The sequence below is a fragment of the Oryx dammah genome, unplaced genomic scaffold (genome assembly GCF_014754425.2).
Source record: "Oryx dammah isolate SB20612 unplaced genomic scaffold, SCBI_Odam_1.1 HiC_scaffold_6, whole genome shotgun sequence".
Classification (NCBI taxonomy): domain Eukaryota; kingdom Metazoa; phylum Chordata; class Mammalia; order Artiodactyla; family Bovidae; genus Oryx; species Oryx dammah.
In genome coordinates this window covers 41656246-41673834 of record NW_024070190.1, presented here as the reverse complement: position 1 = coordinate 41673834, position 17589 = coordinate 41656246, and the positions used below count along the sequence as shown (strand labels likewise).

Here is a 17589-nt window from a genome sequence, read left to right as displayed (position 1 = left end):
GAAATTTATTTCCAGACATAGTTGAAACTGTTATTTAGCAACTTGTTTCACAGACTTTCATTGTCACACAAAAATGTGTAAAAGTATCTTGTGTTTAAAGACTAGTATACTAGCTCTCTATTGTTGTGTAACAACTTACTCCAGATTTCACATCTTAAAACATTATCTTCATAGTTTCTTTAAGTTGGGAGTCTGGGTAAAGGTTAGCTAGGTATGTCTGAATCGGGGTCTCTCAAAGCTTCATTCAGGGTGCCCAGCTGGACCTTACTCATCTCAAAGCTCCGTTGGACTAGAATCTACTTTTGAGTTCACTCAGTTGTCTGTTCCTATGCTGTTGGACTGAGACCCTTCTCCCTTGTTAGCCATGGACCTTGACCTCCCTGGTTCCTTATCATGCCTCACAGGCTTCTTCACAGGCCAGCTCCAACATGGTAACTGGCTTCCCTCACAGTATGTGAGCAAACCAGGAGCCACAGACCTTTTGTAACCTAATCTCAGAATTGAAATCCTATCACTTTTCCGTAGGTCTGTTTGTTAGATGTGAGACATTGTGTCCAGCCCACATTCAAGGGGAGGGGATCACACAAGGGCATGAATACAGACAGCTAGGGATCACTGGGCACCCTCATAGAGGATGCCCACTACAGTCAGTGGATACAGTCACTTTAGCATAAAGCTAGTCTGGTGAGGATTGGAAGATAATCCTCTTACCCTGTCTTGCTCTTTTTTTTCCTCCTTTTTTTGTTATTCTGTATTTTCCTTGAGTGGCTCCTTCCAAACACCTACCCACTTTTCTGGACATTTAATTATAGATGAAGTATGTATTAATAGTAGATAGCTGATCACTTTAATCCGTCAAAGGTTTGTTAGTCTTTGACCATGTCAACAAGTTATATTGAGTCTTTCTTAAACTTCATGTCTTGACCAGTGAATTAGGGGAGTTTTGCTGGAAAGGGCATTGTGTCTGGTGTGCTGATGAGTCCATAGGGAGAAGGGGAATGAGGACCTATAACTGGTATAATTAAACAGGCTCCTAAGTGTGTAAAAACACAGGTACGTTCCATGCGCCATAGTTACGGAGAGGCATTAAATCAGGTTGGCATAGAGCCATGTAAAGAAGACCTAAACATCCAAATGAAAGGGATTGTTGTCCCAGTTTGTTCCTGACAAGTGGATCTATAGGAGATATGCATCTCTTAGCCACCCTTCAACTTCATGCATATGTCAGGGAGCAGCTGGCCCTCCATCTTTTAAATTCTGTGGAAATTAGCTGCTTTCATAGGAGAACTCATCTGTTTCAGGGAAGATGAAATGTGGTTTTTGATAAAATGTTTAAAACATACCTATGTAGGCATTAAAAATTTGAGAAAAGGGTGGCATTAAGCATATTGGAGAAGGAAATGGCAACCCACTCCAGTACTCTTGCCTGGAAAATCCCATGGAGACTGGTAGGCTACAGTCCTTAGGGTCGCAAAGAGTCGGACATGACTGAGCAACTTCACTTCACTAAGTCAGTATTTTAATAGTGGAAATTGATTTATGGAGTAGCTGCCGTGCTAAACCTGCCGGAAATTTAGAGGAAAGGAGTCTGGATTTAAATTTAGAAGCACGCATCAACTCGAGGATGTGTGTATGTTGTGTGTTTTTTCCTTTTTATTTGTTTTTCACCTTGAGTTTGACAGTACATCACGTCCCTCCCCGGTGCCCTTGCATCCTCTGCTCCTTCTGTGTGCAGTGTCCACCGTTCCTCTCCCACCTCTCTCCCCTTTTATCCTCACTTGCTCCTTCTCTTCCTCAGGGTCCCAGCAGAGACCTTCCCTGACCATTGCTTTGACATCATACCCAGTCCTACGCCTTGCCTCCCATTGTGGTCTCTTCTAGTTCTTTAGCCTCATATTTTATTATCTGACTCCCTACATCCCTCTCCCTCAACACAGACACAGTACCCCTCCGCCACAACTGTAGGCTCCAGGAAGGTAGGGATGTTTACGTACTTCCTGATGATAATCCCAAAGCCTGACATATAGTTGTTCAGGTGCTAAGTCATGTCCGACTCTTTTGAGATCCCATGGACTGTAGCCCATCAGTCTCCTCTGTCTGTGGGCTTCCTTAGGCAAGAATGCTGGAGTGGGTTCCCGTTTCCTTCTCCAGGGGGTCTTCCTGACCCAAAGATTGAACTTGCATCTCCCACATGGGCAGGCAGATTCTCTACCACTGAGCCACTAGGGAAGTCCGATGTATAGTTAGCACTCAATAAATACTTGTTGAATGAATGAGATCGCTTATGACAGTTTCTCATTCTATAAGTCACTTTTAGCTGAGGGCTGTGGTTTACTGTCTGTGTCCCTTGTCCCCACTAGACTGTTGCTCTTCCCTGGCCCCCTACTGTGCCTAGAGCGGAGGCTCAAGGATATGTCCTAGACATTGACCGTGAAAGAATGAATGGGTTCTCTGGCAAAGGAGACTAGAGCGAGCGAGAGGAACCTTCACTTCCTAGGCAAGAAACAGGAGCCCTGGGCAGCACCTTAAGGAAGTCATCTTCATCCTCATCTGTCCATGGCTGGTCCTCAGCCCAATACCTGGCACACAGCAGAATACGGCTTAATTGGATCAGATTGAGTTGAGTTGGGGAAAAACTCAAACAAGATTCCTCCAGACTAGCATTGGCCGAAGCTCAGTTTGTGAATGCTCAGCTTGTGATGGCTCCTTCTGGATTCCCTTCTGCAGCTGTTTCGTCAGAGCACACAATGGCATTTATTCATTCATTCACTCATTCAACTCCTCCTGGTAGTATATAAAGTATCAGAAGGTATGGGAGACAAGTTACAGCCCTGCCTTCAGGAAGTGTACCTGGAGGAAAACTTGGGCTTTATTCTCTGGTTTATATACCATCCCTGAGGTGGCGGAGAGTTGGAATAAGGCGGTTGTCGTTGCTCGTGGTCTGTCCGCTGTGTTGACCTCCACACCACAGTCCTTGAACAGGAGTAGAAAGGTCACCAACTGTGGTTGCAGATTGGCTCTTATGCTAATCCTGTCTTATTCAAAAACACTCAATATTTTTCCAAACTGAGTTTAGAGCTTTTGACTAATGCCTGAATCATTTACTGTGTCAGAGTATATCGCCAGTATGGGAAAAACTAGAACTTTAAAATACAAAGCCCCTTTTAAGTAATCCAATATAGGATAATTACATTATTAAATAAAGCCCTGGGTCTCAAATTATTCCACTGCCATTGTACATGTGAAGATAATAATGTGAACTGCACTAAGCAAACAGAACAAAAAAAAAAAGTTTAACAGGAGGGAGCATGTCTAAATCATATGTTTATGTTTAAATAAAAGCTACACAAAATAAGAAGATTTACTTGGTTTCTACATTAAAGTGTCCTAAATAGGCGTAAGGCTTTTGATGATTGTGAAGACTGCTCTTCTCATTAATGGCAGCTGTATATCAAGATGCTGTTGCCAGATCACCAATAACTTTGACTAATTTGGACGGCTCCCATTGTGATTTTCATATACCAACAGGGACAAGGAATTTTCTTCTTCCTTTTAGGATCTCAAAGGAATATGGGCCCCACTGAACTTAGTACCTGGGCAGGGTGCCATGTGCCTATAACACTAGGTGAAAAAATGATCAGGAGATGAGAAAGTAATGAGTTGAAGTCACTCAGCATGTTAGAACATCTGGGTTGGGTGGTGGTTGAATCTGAGTTCTATTGTTATTGTTTGTGCTTTTAGAGAATGTTCTTTATAGGTACCTCGGTTGAGCTTTAACACTGGAATTGTGCTCCTTTATCTTCTTTTGCTTCTGTTTTAATGGCCAGAGCTAAGTATATGAGTGCCAAGTTAGTTTTATTATGGCAGCCTGAAAGTAGTTAAGAAAAAATAGACTGTGACGTTAACACCCTATTAATTTGGCTAAAGGAAGGGTAGGCTGGTTCAACGATTGACTGAAGGCATCTTCTCTACATATCAAATGCTTCCCTATTTAGAGAGAATACTGGGGTGTGTTTTCTTGTTTCTGTGTAATTGTTTTTTAATCTTAGGGAGGAAAAAAGATGAATGCATGGTAAATCCAAAGGAAAAGAAATGGAACGGGGAATTAACGACAGGATGTTTCTTAGGTTTTCTTTCGAGATGGCCTTCTGGTAGGGGAGCAGACTGCTGCCTAACAGGTTTTAGATTAGTGTGTATTAAAAATGTATTTAGGAACATAAAATATTTAGGGTTTTTGAATTACTTGTATGATACTCAAATGCCTTTGGCAAAGCCATGAAGGATGGTCACATTACATTTGACAAATTGCCCCTCAGAGCAGTCTTATATTTGCTTACTCTCTCTAATTGTGCCAGGATGAATTTCCAAAATCCACTGAGCCACAAAAGTCACCCAGACATCTGGTGGTGGAGGGGGCAGTGGTTGAAAGAGAAGGGACTGGCTTGGGAAATTGGAACCCAATACACTAGGGAGCCTCCATGGCAAATCCATTTCATCATGTTAAGGGAGTCAGATTAAACCTTAGCATACTTGAGAGGATGTCTTCATCACTCAGACAACAGAAAATTCTTCACATTTTAAATTAAGGCATATAGTCTTACTTTGGGGACAAAAACAAAATAAAAATTAAAATACTTTCTGTTGCAAAATGACTTTAAATCCCACCCACCCTAGGAAATTGGTGGGAGGTGGGGAAGGTTTACTTACTCCAGGATAGGAGTAAGTAAAGGCTCAAGATACCGGTTTCTGGGACTTCCCCGGTGGTCCAGTGGTTAGGAATCCAGCTTCCACTGCAGGGGGAATGCATTCGATCCCTGGTCAGGGAACTAAGATTGGACATGCCTTGCAGCACAGCCGGAAAAAAAAGAGACCAGTTTCCCAGAGACCATACGGTTACCAAGCTGGTTTCTGGTTCTACTTCAGTTTTCTCATCACTAAAATGGGCCTGAGAACCCCTACTTCAGCAAGTCCTTATGGGGATTAGGTGAGAAAATATCTGTTGAATTCATAGATTAGTGTGGGTAAAATAAAGTACCTCAGAGTTTGTCACTGCTGTATCCTTGAGGGTTGAGGAATAGAACTTAGAAGCCCAGACATTCTTGATTGCTTTCTGGCTCATCTTTGCCTTGGAGGCAGCCATCAGGAGCTACAGGGATATCATCCCAGACAAAGAATTTAAGAGTTAGGAAGTACACAGTTCGTTGCAGGTGACATGCGAAGACCAGCCCCCCGCCTTTTCAGTAACAGTGATGTTATATGTAGTAATAGCCGTGATTTCCAGGATGCCTGTGTTGACAGTTGTACTAGAATTACACCATAGGCTAGATACACTATGAGGTGGGTTCTTTTGTCCTATTCATCTCCCTCCGCCCTGCCTTTTTAAGATGAGACCTGGGCAAGATAATGTTACACCCCAACACTAACATTAAACACAGTAGAGCTACATTTGAACCTGGGTCCGAGAGACTCTTAGTTTTAAGAGTCTAGTTTTAGAGACTCTTAGCTAGGTCCTCAGCCCTCTTAGTTTCTTCTAGCATGAAGCATCTAGACAGGGGTGGGGGCCGTCAACAGAAGCACTTGTTGTAAGCTCTGAGCCCAGCACAGTCCATGGCTCCTTAGAAAGCACAAGAGACGTAAAAGTTAAACAAACATCTTTGCCATTAAAAAGGTGTTTATTGTAGGAGAGAGAATGATGCAATTCAGCATCAAATACTGACGCCTAACAACAACTTAGCATGTCACAAGTAATAAGCTCAGTAATTCCCACTTCAGGGACCAAGTTAGTGTTGGTATCATTTTATTTTGTCAAGTTAAAGACATTAGAAAACAGCTACTACTATCCATTGCCATCCTCATAATATCTTTTTTCCCCCTCTAAAACACCACTAGATGAAAGGAAGAGATATGAAGTCTTAAACACAAAAGAGTGTGTAGGGAGCCTCTCTCGATTAGCATTGCTCCCTTCTTTCTGCCCTGAGGGCCCACCTGTGTGGCCCCATTAACAAGAGTTCCTGGACCGCTTCTATCAAGGTTCCCCATAGAAGACAGAGGGATGGAGCAGAGTGAAGGCAGGTGTCTATCCTGTTCTTTCCTGTGAGGTTCCCACAGACTGTCGGTGTCCCGCTGAGAAAGTCAAAGCCACTGACAGAAGGTCTTCTCTGATCCTGTAACCATTCCCTCCACCTTTGACAGTTTCACCCAGGAATGGTGACAGGTGAGCTGCTATGAGCCCACTTTCCTGGGCTGTTGCTGTCTTAAGGTTCTTTTACACCCACCAACATCTTTGTTATTAGTCCCTTTGTGATTATCGTTATTCAAATATTCCATCTTTTTCCTGTTGGGATCCTGACAGATACAAGGATAGTCCTTGAAATCTAGCATATTTAGTTTCTTGAAATATACACTGCTGTGTCTTCATTGTTCTCATTTCACTATTGATTAGTGAAAACTTCGTATTGTTGACCCACATTGCCATTCTCTTTTGCTGGATATTCTTGGATCTCTGATTGATGCCCACGTGCCTGCCGAGTGAAACCTTTAACCCTTTGCATAGATAACCTATTAGCAGGACACACAGATGTGTTACAGGGAGAGTGAGGGGGCAGAAGGGTAGGGTCTTGAATGGCAGGTATCTGAGGGAGGCTTGGATATAAAGGAGTGAGTGGTCAGTGTACCCAGGCTCAGTGGGGCGCTTTCTTTTCCTTGGTTGAGTCTGCTGGTGTGCACCATGGGCATACACGCCCGCTCCAGTGGTTAGGACATCACTAACTTTTAAAGTTTGTCTTCAGTTTTAGTTTCTGTCTTGATGAAAAACTCCCCTTCTTGGGACTTCCCTGGCAATTCAGTGGGACTTTGCTTCCAGTTGGGGGGGTGCCGGTTTGATCCCTCGTGAGGGAGTTAAGATCCCACATGCTTGAAGCCAAAAAACCCCCAAACATAAAACAGAAGCAATTCTGTAACATTCAATAAAGACTTTAAACTGGTCTATATTAATTTTTTTTTTCAAATTACCCACTCTTGTGGAACCAAGTAGACTGTTATTTTGGTTTCACAATTTTTTTTAGCTAACATCACCTATTAATGTGTTTTGTGTTCCTGACATTTATCACATTTCAACTGCTCTACAAAGAACATTTTAAAAACACAGGATGTTTGAGGATGATTGAGGTGAATAAGCCATGTTTTCCTATTCTCGTTTAACCCTCCTCCTCCCTGCCAGTCCCCACATAATACACTAATGTGTTTATTGTCCTTTGGGCTCTATTAACATAGCTGAATATGGCTTTCCTCAGTGAAGGTCTGTTATTGGGTACCACATGGTGCTATAGGGAAGGTTCTGTTCATATCTTCTCTCCTGAGGAATGATATGTTAGTAAAAAAAATATATTAAAAAATATATATATACATATAGGCTTAGCTGTGCTAACAGAGGCCCAGAATTAAAGTCGTTTAAATACCTGGGAGTTCAAAATCTCTCATGTCACAGCCTGTGGGTAAGTGGTTCAGGCTTAATGTGGTGACTCTGCTCCATGAAATCTTTGAGACTTGACTGCATCTATCTTTTTTCTCCTCAGAGATTTGCTTCCATTTGTATGATCCAAAGGTATATCCATCCCCTTTGAGGACCTGATCCAGAAGTTGTACACATTACTGATACTCACATCCGATCGGTCAAAACTTGGTCAGGTGGCTACGTCTGGCTGTAAGGGAAGCAGGGAAACAATGTCTTTATTCTGTGCCTAGCAAATTAGCAATCTCTTATTGAAGAAAGGAAGAATAGATACAGGCAAAAAGTTAATCATAGTGGGGAATATTAAATTCTTGCGTCAACTAAGCTCTTTTCTTACATATAAGCCAAGTGGTGCAGTTCCGCTGAACGTGAGTTGACTCTTGAGACATCTAAACTGAGGACTGAACAAAGGACTGGAATCTGGATGCAGGTGGAAACCCACTGGTTGGAACCAATGTATAGAGTGTAGTCATGGGCTTAGAGATTAACACTGGAATCTCCATGGAGAATGGTTTCTTCAGGGAGTGATATGCAGAGAAAGAAGACTGGACCCAGAAGGAACCTAAGGATGTGTGCCTTCCCACATTTTCCCTGTAGGGAAGTAGAATGAGGGAGGAAAGAAATTGAATAGTTGTTGGGTAGGTGTTCTTCATGGGTCCATTGAGTATCTGCACATCTAGTGAGCCGAACTACTGACTGCCTTTGTTCCAACTATCTTTTCAAGGAAGTTTAGGTCGTGAACAGCCTTGGGAGATGGAGGTTGTGTCTTCCTCCAGAACAAAGGGCAGGCATACTTATTGCCCAGTATTAAAAGATTGGGGTTCCCTATGCTTGGGGTTCCTCCCCTGAAATGCACCCCACTCTTATGTATATGTCTCATCTAGGCCTCTTTGAATCTCCTTTTGGGAGCTGGGTATCAAACATCCAATACAGATGGTGGTATTTTGACTGCAGCTATTGCTGTGAACTGTAAACCATCCTTTGTCTCTGCTTACAGTCTGTGTCTTCTATAAGCATCCATGAAACTGACAGATTAATTTATAAGTGTGAAGTAGAATAAAATCTCAGATTCTTCCTAGTTATTAACAAGAGGGAGAGTTTCAAGACAAAGCTACAGTTGTTGTTATTAAATTGTTATTTTTAAAATTAATTAATTTTAATTGCAGGGTAATTACTTTACAATATTGTGGTTTTTGTCATACATTGACATGAATCAGCCATGGATGTACATGTGTCTCCCCATCCCGAACCCCCCTCCCATCCCTCAGGGTTGTCCCAGTGCACCAGCTTTGATCGCCCTGTTTCATGCATTGAACTTGGACTGGTCATCTGTTTCACATATGGTAATATATATGTTTCAATGCTATTCTCTCAAATCATCCCACCCTCCCCTTCTCCCACAGAGTCCAAAAGTCTGTTCTTTACATCTGTGTCTCTTTTGCTGTCTGTGTACAGGGTCGTCGTTACCATCTTTCTAAATTCCATATATATTTGTTAATAAACCGTATTGGTGTTTTTCTTTCTGACTTACTTCACTCTGTATAATAGACTCCAGTTTCATTCACCTCATTAGAACTGACTAAAATGCATTCTTTTTAATAGTTGAGTAATATTCCATTGTGTATAAAAGTTAAGAATAGCTTTGGTTAATAATATAGTGGTTTTGAAAGTTTTTAAACTCAAGACCCTTTATGCTCAGATTATTTAGGACCACAGAGGTGCTTTGGTTTATGTGGATTATACCTACTGGTATTAGAAATTAAAACTTAAAATAATTTTAAATGCTCAATTTGTTTAAAAATAAAAGTAATGTGACATTTATATGCAAAAACTGATTGTCAAGCTCACACTTTACCAAAAAAAAATCAAAATGGATTACATTTGTAAAACTAAAACTTTGGGAAGAAGACAAAGGAGAAATTCTTCATGACCAGAACTCAGGCAAAGAAGTCATAGGTATAAAAGTAAAACTACAATCCATAAAATTAAAAAATGATCAATTGGACTTGATCAAAGTATAAAACTTTTGTTAAACACACTGATAAAGAATGAAAAGACAAGCTACAGAATAGAAAAAAAAATTTTTCAAACCCTATGTCTAATAAAAGACGTATCACGAGGGTACAAGAACTCTCAAAACTCAACAATATGAAAATAAACAACCCAGTGTTTAAAAACGGGCAAAAGACTTAAATACACACTTCACCAGAAAGGATACACGGATGGCAAATTAGCACCTGAAAAGATGTTCAACATCATCAGCCATTAGGGAAATGAAAATTAAAAACATGATGAGAAACCTCTACATACATACTAACATGGCAATAATAAGTTAATTAACAGTAATAGTATCAAGTGCTGGTAAGGACAGGGGACAACTAGAACTCTCATACATTGTTTGTGGGAATGCAAAATGGTATAGCCACTCTGGAAAACAGTTGGGCAGCTTCTGCAAAATGAAATATATACTTACTATATGACTCAACAGTCCCTCTCCTAGGTATTTATTCAAGAGAACTGAAAATGCATGTTCACACGAAAACTTGTACATGAATATTTATAGCAACTCTATTTGTAATCACCAAAGTTGGAAACAACCCAGTGTTCCTCAATGGAACACATCCATACCATGGGGTACTATTCAGCAGAAAAAAAGGAACAAGCTGTTGATACAGGCAGCAGCCTGGTGGCTCTCAAAGGCATTATGCTGAGTGAAATATAAGCAGTCTTAAAAGATTTCACACTGTATGATTTAATTTATATGACATTTTGCAGAAGAGAAAATCATACCAGGCAAGATCAGTAGTTGCCATGTGTACAAAGAACTGTACACCAAAAAAGGAAGTTTTACTGTAAGTTAATTTTAAAAATAAAATGAAAATGGCAATATAAACCCATTATGTAAATGTAACACATTTTTATGAAAATTAACCATATTTTCAAAAACAAAAAAAATTAGTATAAACAGTGGCATTGTTTTACATTTTTGTAAATTTCTTTACCATTGAGCTTAACAGAGACAGCTGTATTCTCATATCTCCTTCTGTATTCACTCTTTTGCCATACCATCTGTCATATAGTCACTGGAAAACCCCACTAGACACTTGAAAGAGAATAAGAGTGAAAAAAGCAAATAATTTCTTAGTATTATTTTGATCATTGTTTTGACTCTATGGACCACCTGAAATAGTCTTGGGGATTCCCCAGGGCTCCTGGACCATACTTTGAGAACCACTGATATATAAGGTACCATTCCAAATTTTATTTTCATAGCATCAAGACTTTTTTTTGCCATACCCATATCTCCTAATTTTATTTAATGCTTTTGTTCAAACCCATTTTTTTAAAACAAAATTTTTTTAAAAAGAAACTTTCTATGTCTCTTATAAATGGGAAGCCAGTACCACTTCCCCATAAGTGGAAAGTTACTACAAGAATAAATATGCAGTAAGTTATATTGAATTTTAAAACATTTATCCATGAACCATTTAAACTCATCTCTGTGTGGTACTATTTGGAAAACACTAATTTAGAGAAACAAGGATAACGGTGTGACATACCACTTCATTTATGTTGACAAATTTAATCCTCACCATTACCATCAGAGATAGACAGTATTACTAAACTTAAAAAAAAAAAGTGTGTTTAAAAAATGGAAGCACAGGAAAGTTAAAGTTGCCCAGTGTTTCACAGGGAGGAAATTACAGGGATTTGAACCCAGGCAGTCTGGCTCCAGAGTCCAGGATGAATGCTGTGTTGGCAGAGAGGAAACTTGGCTTCTTGTCCAACTTCCACCTGAAGTTGGCAGTAGGACATGTCACTGAGTCTTACTGTTCTCATCATTGACATGAAGGAGGTGGGGATAAATTAGGGCATGGAAGTTTAGATGATGGGTGCCTGTCCAAGGGGCCAGGCAGGTAGGGAACGGTGGCTGAATGTAAGGTGACGGAGTGGTGGGGTCTGTGGCAAGCTAGAAGGCTTCCCTTCCATCTAAAGAAAGCACCCCTACTCAGTTTCAACTTTCCTGTTTTGAGAGGGGTTTTCTGGGTTATTATAATTTTTTTTCAGATGTCACTTTATTTTATAAGAGGAGTTAGAAGTCTGGAGACGTTATGTAAAATTTCTCAATTTGTACAACACTTGGAGAGGCCAGCCACACACATGAGCTGGCTGATACATGACCAGAGGATCTCCTTTGACTTAGAGGAATCTGTGATTGAGTATGCTGTTACTACACAGTTGGAGAAACAAAATCCAAATGACAGAAATAGGCAGCTTAAAACAATGATGAAAGGGGATATGAACTTAGAAAGTGTCCCAACTCAGTCTGTATAAATATTGATTCGGCTCTGGGTTAAAAGAGCTAAGGCACGTTAATAGAATAATAGTGTATTTCTTTATGTTCCTGTTGTGTTGTTTAAGAGTAAGTCAGCAATACTTATCTAATGCTAATTTTTGGTTTGCAGAGAGCTAATGTAATTATTAGATGAGCTTATTGAAATTCTTTTCTTAGCTATAGAGACTTGCCTAAGAGTGGTATTAGGAACTGTAGTCAGCACTGGCTCAGAATAGTAAATATGAACATGTGATTTATGCCATTGTGTATACAAAGTAATGTTTCCTGAGACACTTTCTATATATATGTTGGCTATTTTGCTCTTTTGGGTTGTTTAGTTTCTTCCCCCTCCTCTGCTTATCAGATTTCCTTCTAAATCCTGGCATTTGACATTGTTGTAGGGCTAGTTTCTCTGAATCCACAGTGAGACATACTGGTGGTTTCACAATTAATCCAAACTTGGGTTTACGGCTAATATGTGTTTATTTGAATTCCTGCATTTATTTTTATGTATTGTATATATTCATAGTACTCACAAAGTCTGTTTCAGAGAGAAAGAGGAAGGAGGACTAAATCCATAGACTGGATCTTGAAAGAAGGGTTTATTCATCAATGACATCATAAGGATTGTATTTTCTCTTGGTTAATAAACGATTTGTTTGGCGGGTGTTGGAAGCCAGCCAGAGCTAGTCATGCCATTTCTTGGAAAAGATCTGAAGCAACTGGTAATTGAAATGATAATCATTTGATCATAGTTAGAGCTATTTGAAAATAACACTCATCTCCAGACTTGTCTCTTCTAGGGAACCATATTTGGTAAAATTGTTGCCAAATTCCATTTTTGCTAATGTTGAGACTTATATACCATGATACTTAATTATTTTCCAGTATATTCTAAACTTGATTCCTGGTTTGCCCTTTCCAGAAGCTGTTCCCATATGCTTTGAAACAATACCCAGCCTGAATTTTTATTCTGGCATTTAATAATCACCATGTAATAGCTATAAAATGCGTGACGACTACAGATCTTTTATTTCAAGAGGATGGTGTAGTGAGTCTGAGTGAAATCATCCATTGAAATGGTACTTTTTAATATGCCCCATTGTTTATAAAAGTATTGACTTTTTTTTTTTCTTGAGCAGAAGATACAAACAGTTCCTGCTTTGTCTCCCATTTAGTGGAAGTTCATATTTAATCATGATAAGGGAAAGGATTCCATTACAAAAGTTTTACTTTTCATTTTTGATTGAGATTTGTTATTTTGCTGCTACCTAACAAACTCTTCTCAGAGGCAGCTTGGAACTGGATGAGGAAAAGTGAAATTTTAGATCCTACCTTAAAACATTTTAAAAAGACTAAATGTTTTCAAATCCAGGGCTCTTTACTGTATGAAGCTTACCTTAATAAACCCTCTTTTGTTTGCTTTGGAGTAGTGTGTAGTGTGTAGTGTGTAGTGTGTGTGTGTGTAGGTGGGAGAGAAGAAGGAGTCATGTTTTATAGAAAAATTAGCCAAAATCACTTGTGAATTCCCTTTGTTTAATAGCTCAGAGACATCTTCCTGTTGTTGTTTGTCAAAAATATTTCTAAGATTTTGTAAGCTTAGGGGTTTTCACAGCTCAGCTTTCTTCAGAAACGTGAAGTAAAAGAAATGAAAGAAGTCAGTTCAAGTTGAAATGTCAAATGCTTCAAATAATCTAACTTTAAACCCAGTGAGATCTTCTTAAGCCTTTTCAAAGAATCCTTGGGAAAGAGAGGCCCTCCTTTGCTCCATGGATGGATATCTATTAAATATCTTGTTGGATTAATTCTGAGTCAGAAAAGTTACTTGTTTCCTGGAAACAATTAAAGATGCTTAAAATTCAAATTTATGATCCATAGGAGAAACTTAAGTTTCAACTACTTTTCTTAGATTCAAAGGCTTTCTCCTCACCCACCCTCTTGCTTCTTACCCCATATGTATTAAGAGAAAAAATCAGTTCATTTCTCAACTTACAAAGTTTTTAAGAAACATGAGAATGTGTAAGTTTCTTTCAGTGGGAAGCACATAACATTTATGAAGTATTTCTTTTGGGATTACATCACAGTTTTATTTAATTTTAGGACAAAAGTTAAATTCAATATTTGTGTATAAGCCAAGGGAAAATGTACCATAAACATAGGAATTTGGGGGTGAGTCAGAGTTCCAAGAATCCCAGATTTACTTAGACCATTTATATAAAGACAGGCTAACCATTAGTCATCTATTTCTTGCTTTTTCACTTTTGTAATTAATGGCACCTAAAAATTAGCTTTCACCCAAGTGGTCAAAAAGGGAGACTGAGCTTTGGCAACTAGCATTAAAAATAGCTATTAGAATTATTGCCCAATTTTTGGACATTTTCTAAGCACATAACAAAAAAATCCTATAAATTAACTCCTCAGCTAGACCACAAGCAGTGAAAAACCTTTGAAATGAAGTGAGTTATTGAAGGTCCTCTGTCACCAAAAAAAAAACCACATTGCGCACATTAGATTAAACCACTCAAATGGTATTTCAGATAGGCTTTATTGAAAGATGTATTACTTACTTCAGAACCACCAATACTGTTGTTCTCTCCCAACTACCTCTTATAGGATGAAGTCATTGCTGTTTCCGAAAAGGTGATTGTGAAGCTTGAAGACCTGGTCAAGTGGGTTCATTCTGATTTCTCCAAGTGGAGATGTGGTCTCCAAGCTGGGTCCGTGAAAACGGAGTCCCTGGGAAGGAATGGACAGAAGGAAGCTCTGCTGAAGTATCGGCAGTCAACCTTGAATAGTGGACTCAACTTCAAAGATGTTCTCAAGGAAAAGGCTGACCTTGGTAATTATCGTTTGTACTTCTAAATCTAACGTGGCCGTATACAGTAACCACTTCTTTCATTGTAGGTTTTTCTGGAAACACTATCATTCATATCTCTGTGTGTGTGTACCTATATACTGCTAAGTTGCTTCAGTCATGTCCGACTCTGTGTGACCACGTAGATGGCAGCCCACCAGGCTTCTCTGTCCCTGGGATTCTCCAGGCAAGAACACTGGAGTGGGTTGCCATTTCCTTCTCCAGTGCATGCATGCTAAGTCGCTTCAATCATGTCCAACTCTGTGCGACCCCATAGATGGCAGCCCACCAGGCTTCTCTGTCCCTGGGATTCTCTAGGCAAGAATACTGGAATGGGTTGCCATTTCCTTCTCCCATGTACATATATATATATGTAATTTCTTTAATCGCAAAAGGACCTGGGAATATGGATGGATAGATGACTGGGTGTTTGAGAAATGGATGTTACCTGTTGGGTCACAAGACCTTCTCTGTGTGGAGCCTTGTGCTAGAAAATGGATGATATAACACGTGGCATTTAGCAGCTTCCAGTAGCTTCCCTCCGAGAAGGCAATGGCACCCCACTCCAGCACTCTTGCTTGGAAAATCCCATGGACGGAGGAGCCTGGTGGGCTGAAGTCCATGGGGTCGCTAAGAGTGGGACACGACTGAGCGACTTCCCTTTCACTTTTCACTTTCATGCATTGGAGAAGGCAGTGGCAACCCACTCCAGTGTTCTTGCCTGGAGAATCCCAAGGAGGGATGGGGGAGCCTGATGGGCTGCTGTCTATGGGGTCGCATAGAGTCGGACACGACTGAAACGACTTAGCAGCAGCAGCAGCAGCAGCTTCCCTCGTAGCTCATTGGTAAAGAATCTACCTGCAATGCAGGAGACTGCGGTTCGACTCCTGGGTCAGGAAGATCTGCTGAAGAAGGGATAGGCTACCCAGTCCAGTATTCTTGGGTTTCCCTTGTGGCTCAGCTGGTAAAGAATGTGCCCGCAATGCCGGAGACCTGGGTTCAACCCCTGGGTTGGGAAGATCCCCTGGAGAAAGGAAAGGCTACCTACTCCAGTATTCTGGCCTAGAGAATTCCATGGACTCTACAGTCCATGGGGTCCTGAGGAGTCGGACACAACTGAACAACTTTCACTTTCACTTTCAGTTGTTATCAAGGCATTGTCTTAATTGAGGCACCTAAAATTGAATGAGTGGAGAGTTAAAATATTTGTTCTGAGTAGATAACATGACATTTATTAGGACTGTCAGGAAAGCAAAACGAGGAAGACAGATGAATTACTTAATGTGGATCAAGGGAGCAACCTCAGAGCAGGGGAGCCGCTGGCTGGCAGCTCCTGGCCTAGGTCCCCCAAGAGCTTTTCGTGTTCAGTGGTGGCCATCAACTATATGGTTTTTTCTTTCCTTCCTTCCCCTATTCCACTACAGCTTTAAAGGAGAAATTGGGATTTAGAGTCATTATTCTGTTTAGTGTTTGAATCCTGACTCTCTTGCTTACTTAGCTGTGTGGACTTAGGCAAATTAACCTCCAAGCCTGGAAAACGTGGAAACTTCAGGGTCATTGGGAGATGTAACACCCAGTGATAGGTGTGTATTGGTGTATGGAAGGGGCTCTATAATTAATTCTGTTGCTTTTTCTTAACACTGTCTTCTCCAATGAATTTTTTGTGTCCTTTCCTGTTTTTTGTTTTTTTTTTCTCTTTTGTGTCTCCCCGGTGGCATTCACTGACTTACTTTTCTAACATTGCTCAAGACCAATGTTGTTGACCTCTGATTTAGACCAGTTATTTCCCCTTCAGGCAAAGAGGAACTTCACTTTTAACATATTAAGGCATCTTTTTCTTTCATTCTAGCACAATGCTGATTTTCATAGCCCTATTTTATGCGTTAATGTGACAACTTCCTGTTTTTTCTTTTAACCTAGATTTTAACTACTACAACAAACTCAGACTATTTTAATTGGCATAAAGAGACTGAATAACACCTGTAACTGACTTGTCTTGTGTGTGATTCTGGTTTGTGATGAGCTATGCTATATTTTGGGAATAGCATTAATACTTTCTTGCAGTTTGAGTTTAATAATCAACAGTTTCTTGGCATGTTCTGTTAGATGTCAGACAGTAATAGTTTGGTTATGGTGGCCTGGTTATCATGTGCACATTTAGAGAAAATTATTAATCTAGTGGTTTTTATTTTAAAACCAAACAATTTCTTTTTTTCCTTTTTTTTTTAACTGATTTTCTTATATAGGCTGTTACAAGGCCAATTTTGTGAACACATGTGACTAGCCTTCTGACATGTGGTAATGCTGAATAATACAGCTGTTGTGTTACTTGCCTAATATATGATCTAAGCTGTATTGCTATTGTCTTATGTTTTTCTTAACATTAAAACCTTCCTTTTGTTTGTTTGTTTTTTTTAAAGTTATGAAATATACTGTTACTAATAAAAAACTAAACAGGAAACCCATGGGGGACGAAAGGATGTGTAGATGGTTAAGCTTGATGTCACGCATATAAACAAGAGTATTTATAGCAGAGCTGTTTTTGTATTTAAAATTGATAGTTTATTAATGAATGAAAAGAAACTCAACTTCTTAATTTCATCAAGACATTTAGAGGTTTTGATCTTCCTGAACTCTAAAAATGTCCATAATGTAACTTTTTAATAATTGATTCCAGAAGAAATTAGTTTATAATGCATATTCAAAGTACTTAGTGGTATTTAAATCTTGTTGTTCATTAGACTCACTTAGAGAAATTTTTTAAATAATACTGATTGCTGAGGCCAGTTTTCCCAGATTCTTCATTCAGAAAGATTGAGGCAAGGCCAAGGAATGTGACCTGATAAAAGGATCTCTAGATGACTGATTTTTTTTTTTTTTTTTTTTTGG

General features: G+C 39.6%; 1 protein-coding gene across 1 annotated transcript in view; it reads left to right on the top strand.

The window, feature by feature from the left end:
* Window positions 1-17589, top strand: part of ARID5B (AT-rich interaction domain 5B) — a 191277-nt gene that overhangs the window by 18548 nt on the left and 155140 nt on the right. The window contains exon 3 of the mRNA XM_040242298.1: window positions 14460-14685. Coding sequence (XP_040098232.1) covers window positions 14460-14685 — 226 coding nt within the window. The remainder of the gene's footprint in view (window positions 1-14459; window positions 14686-17589) is intronic.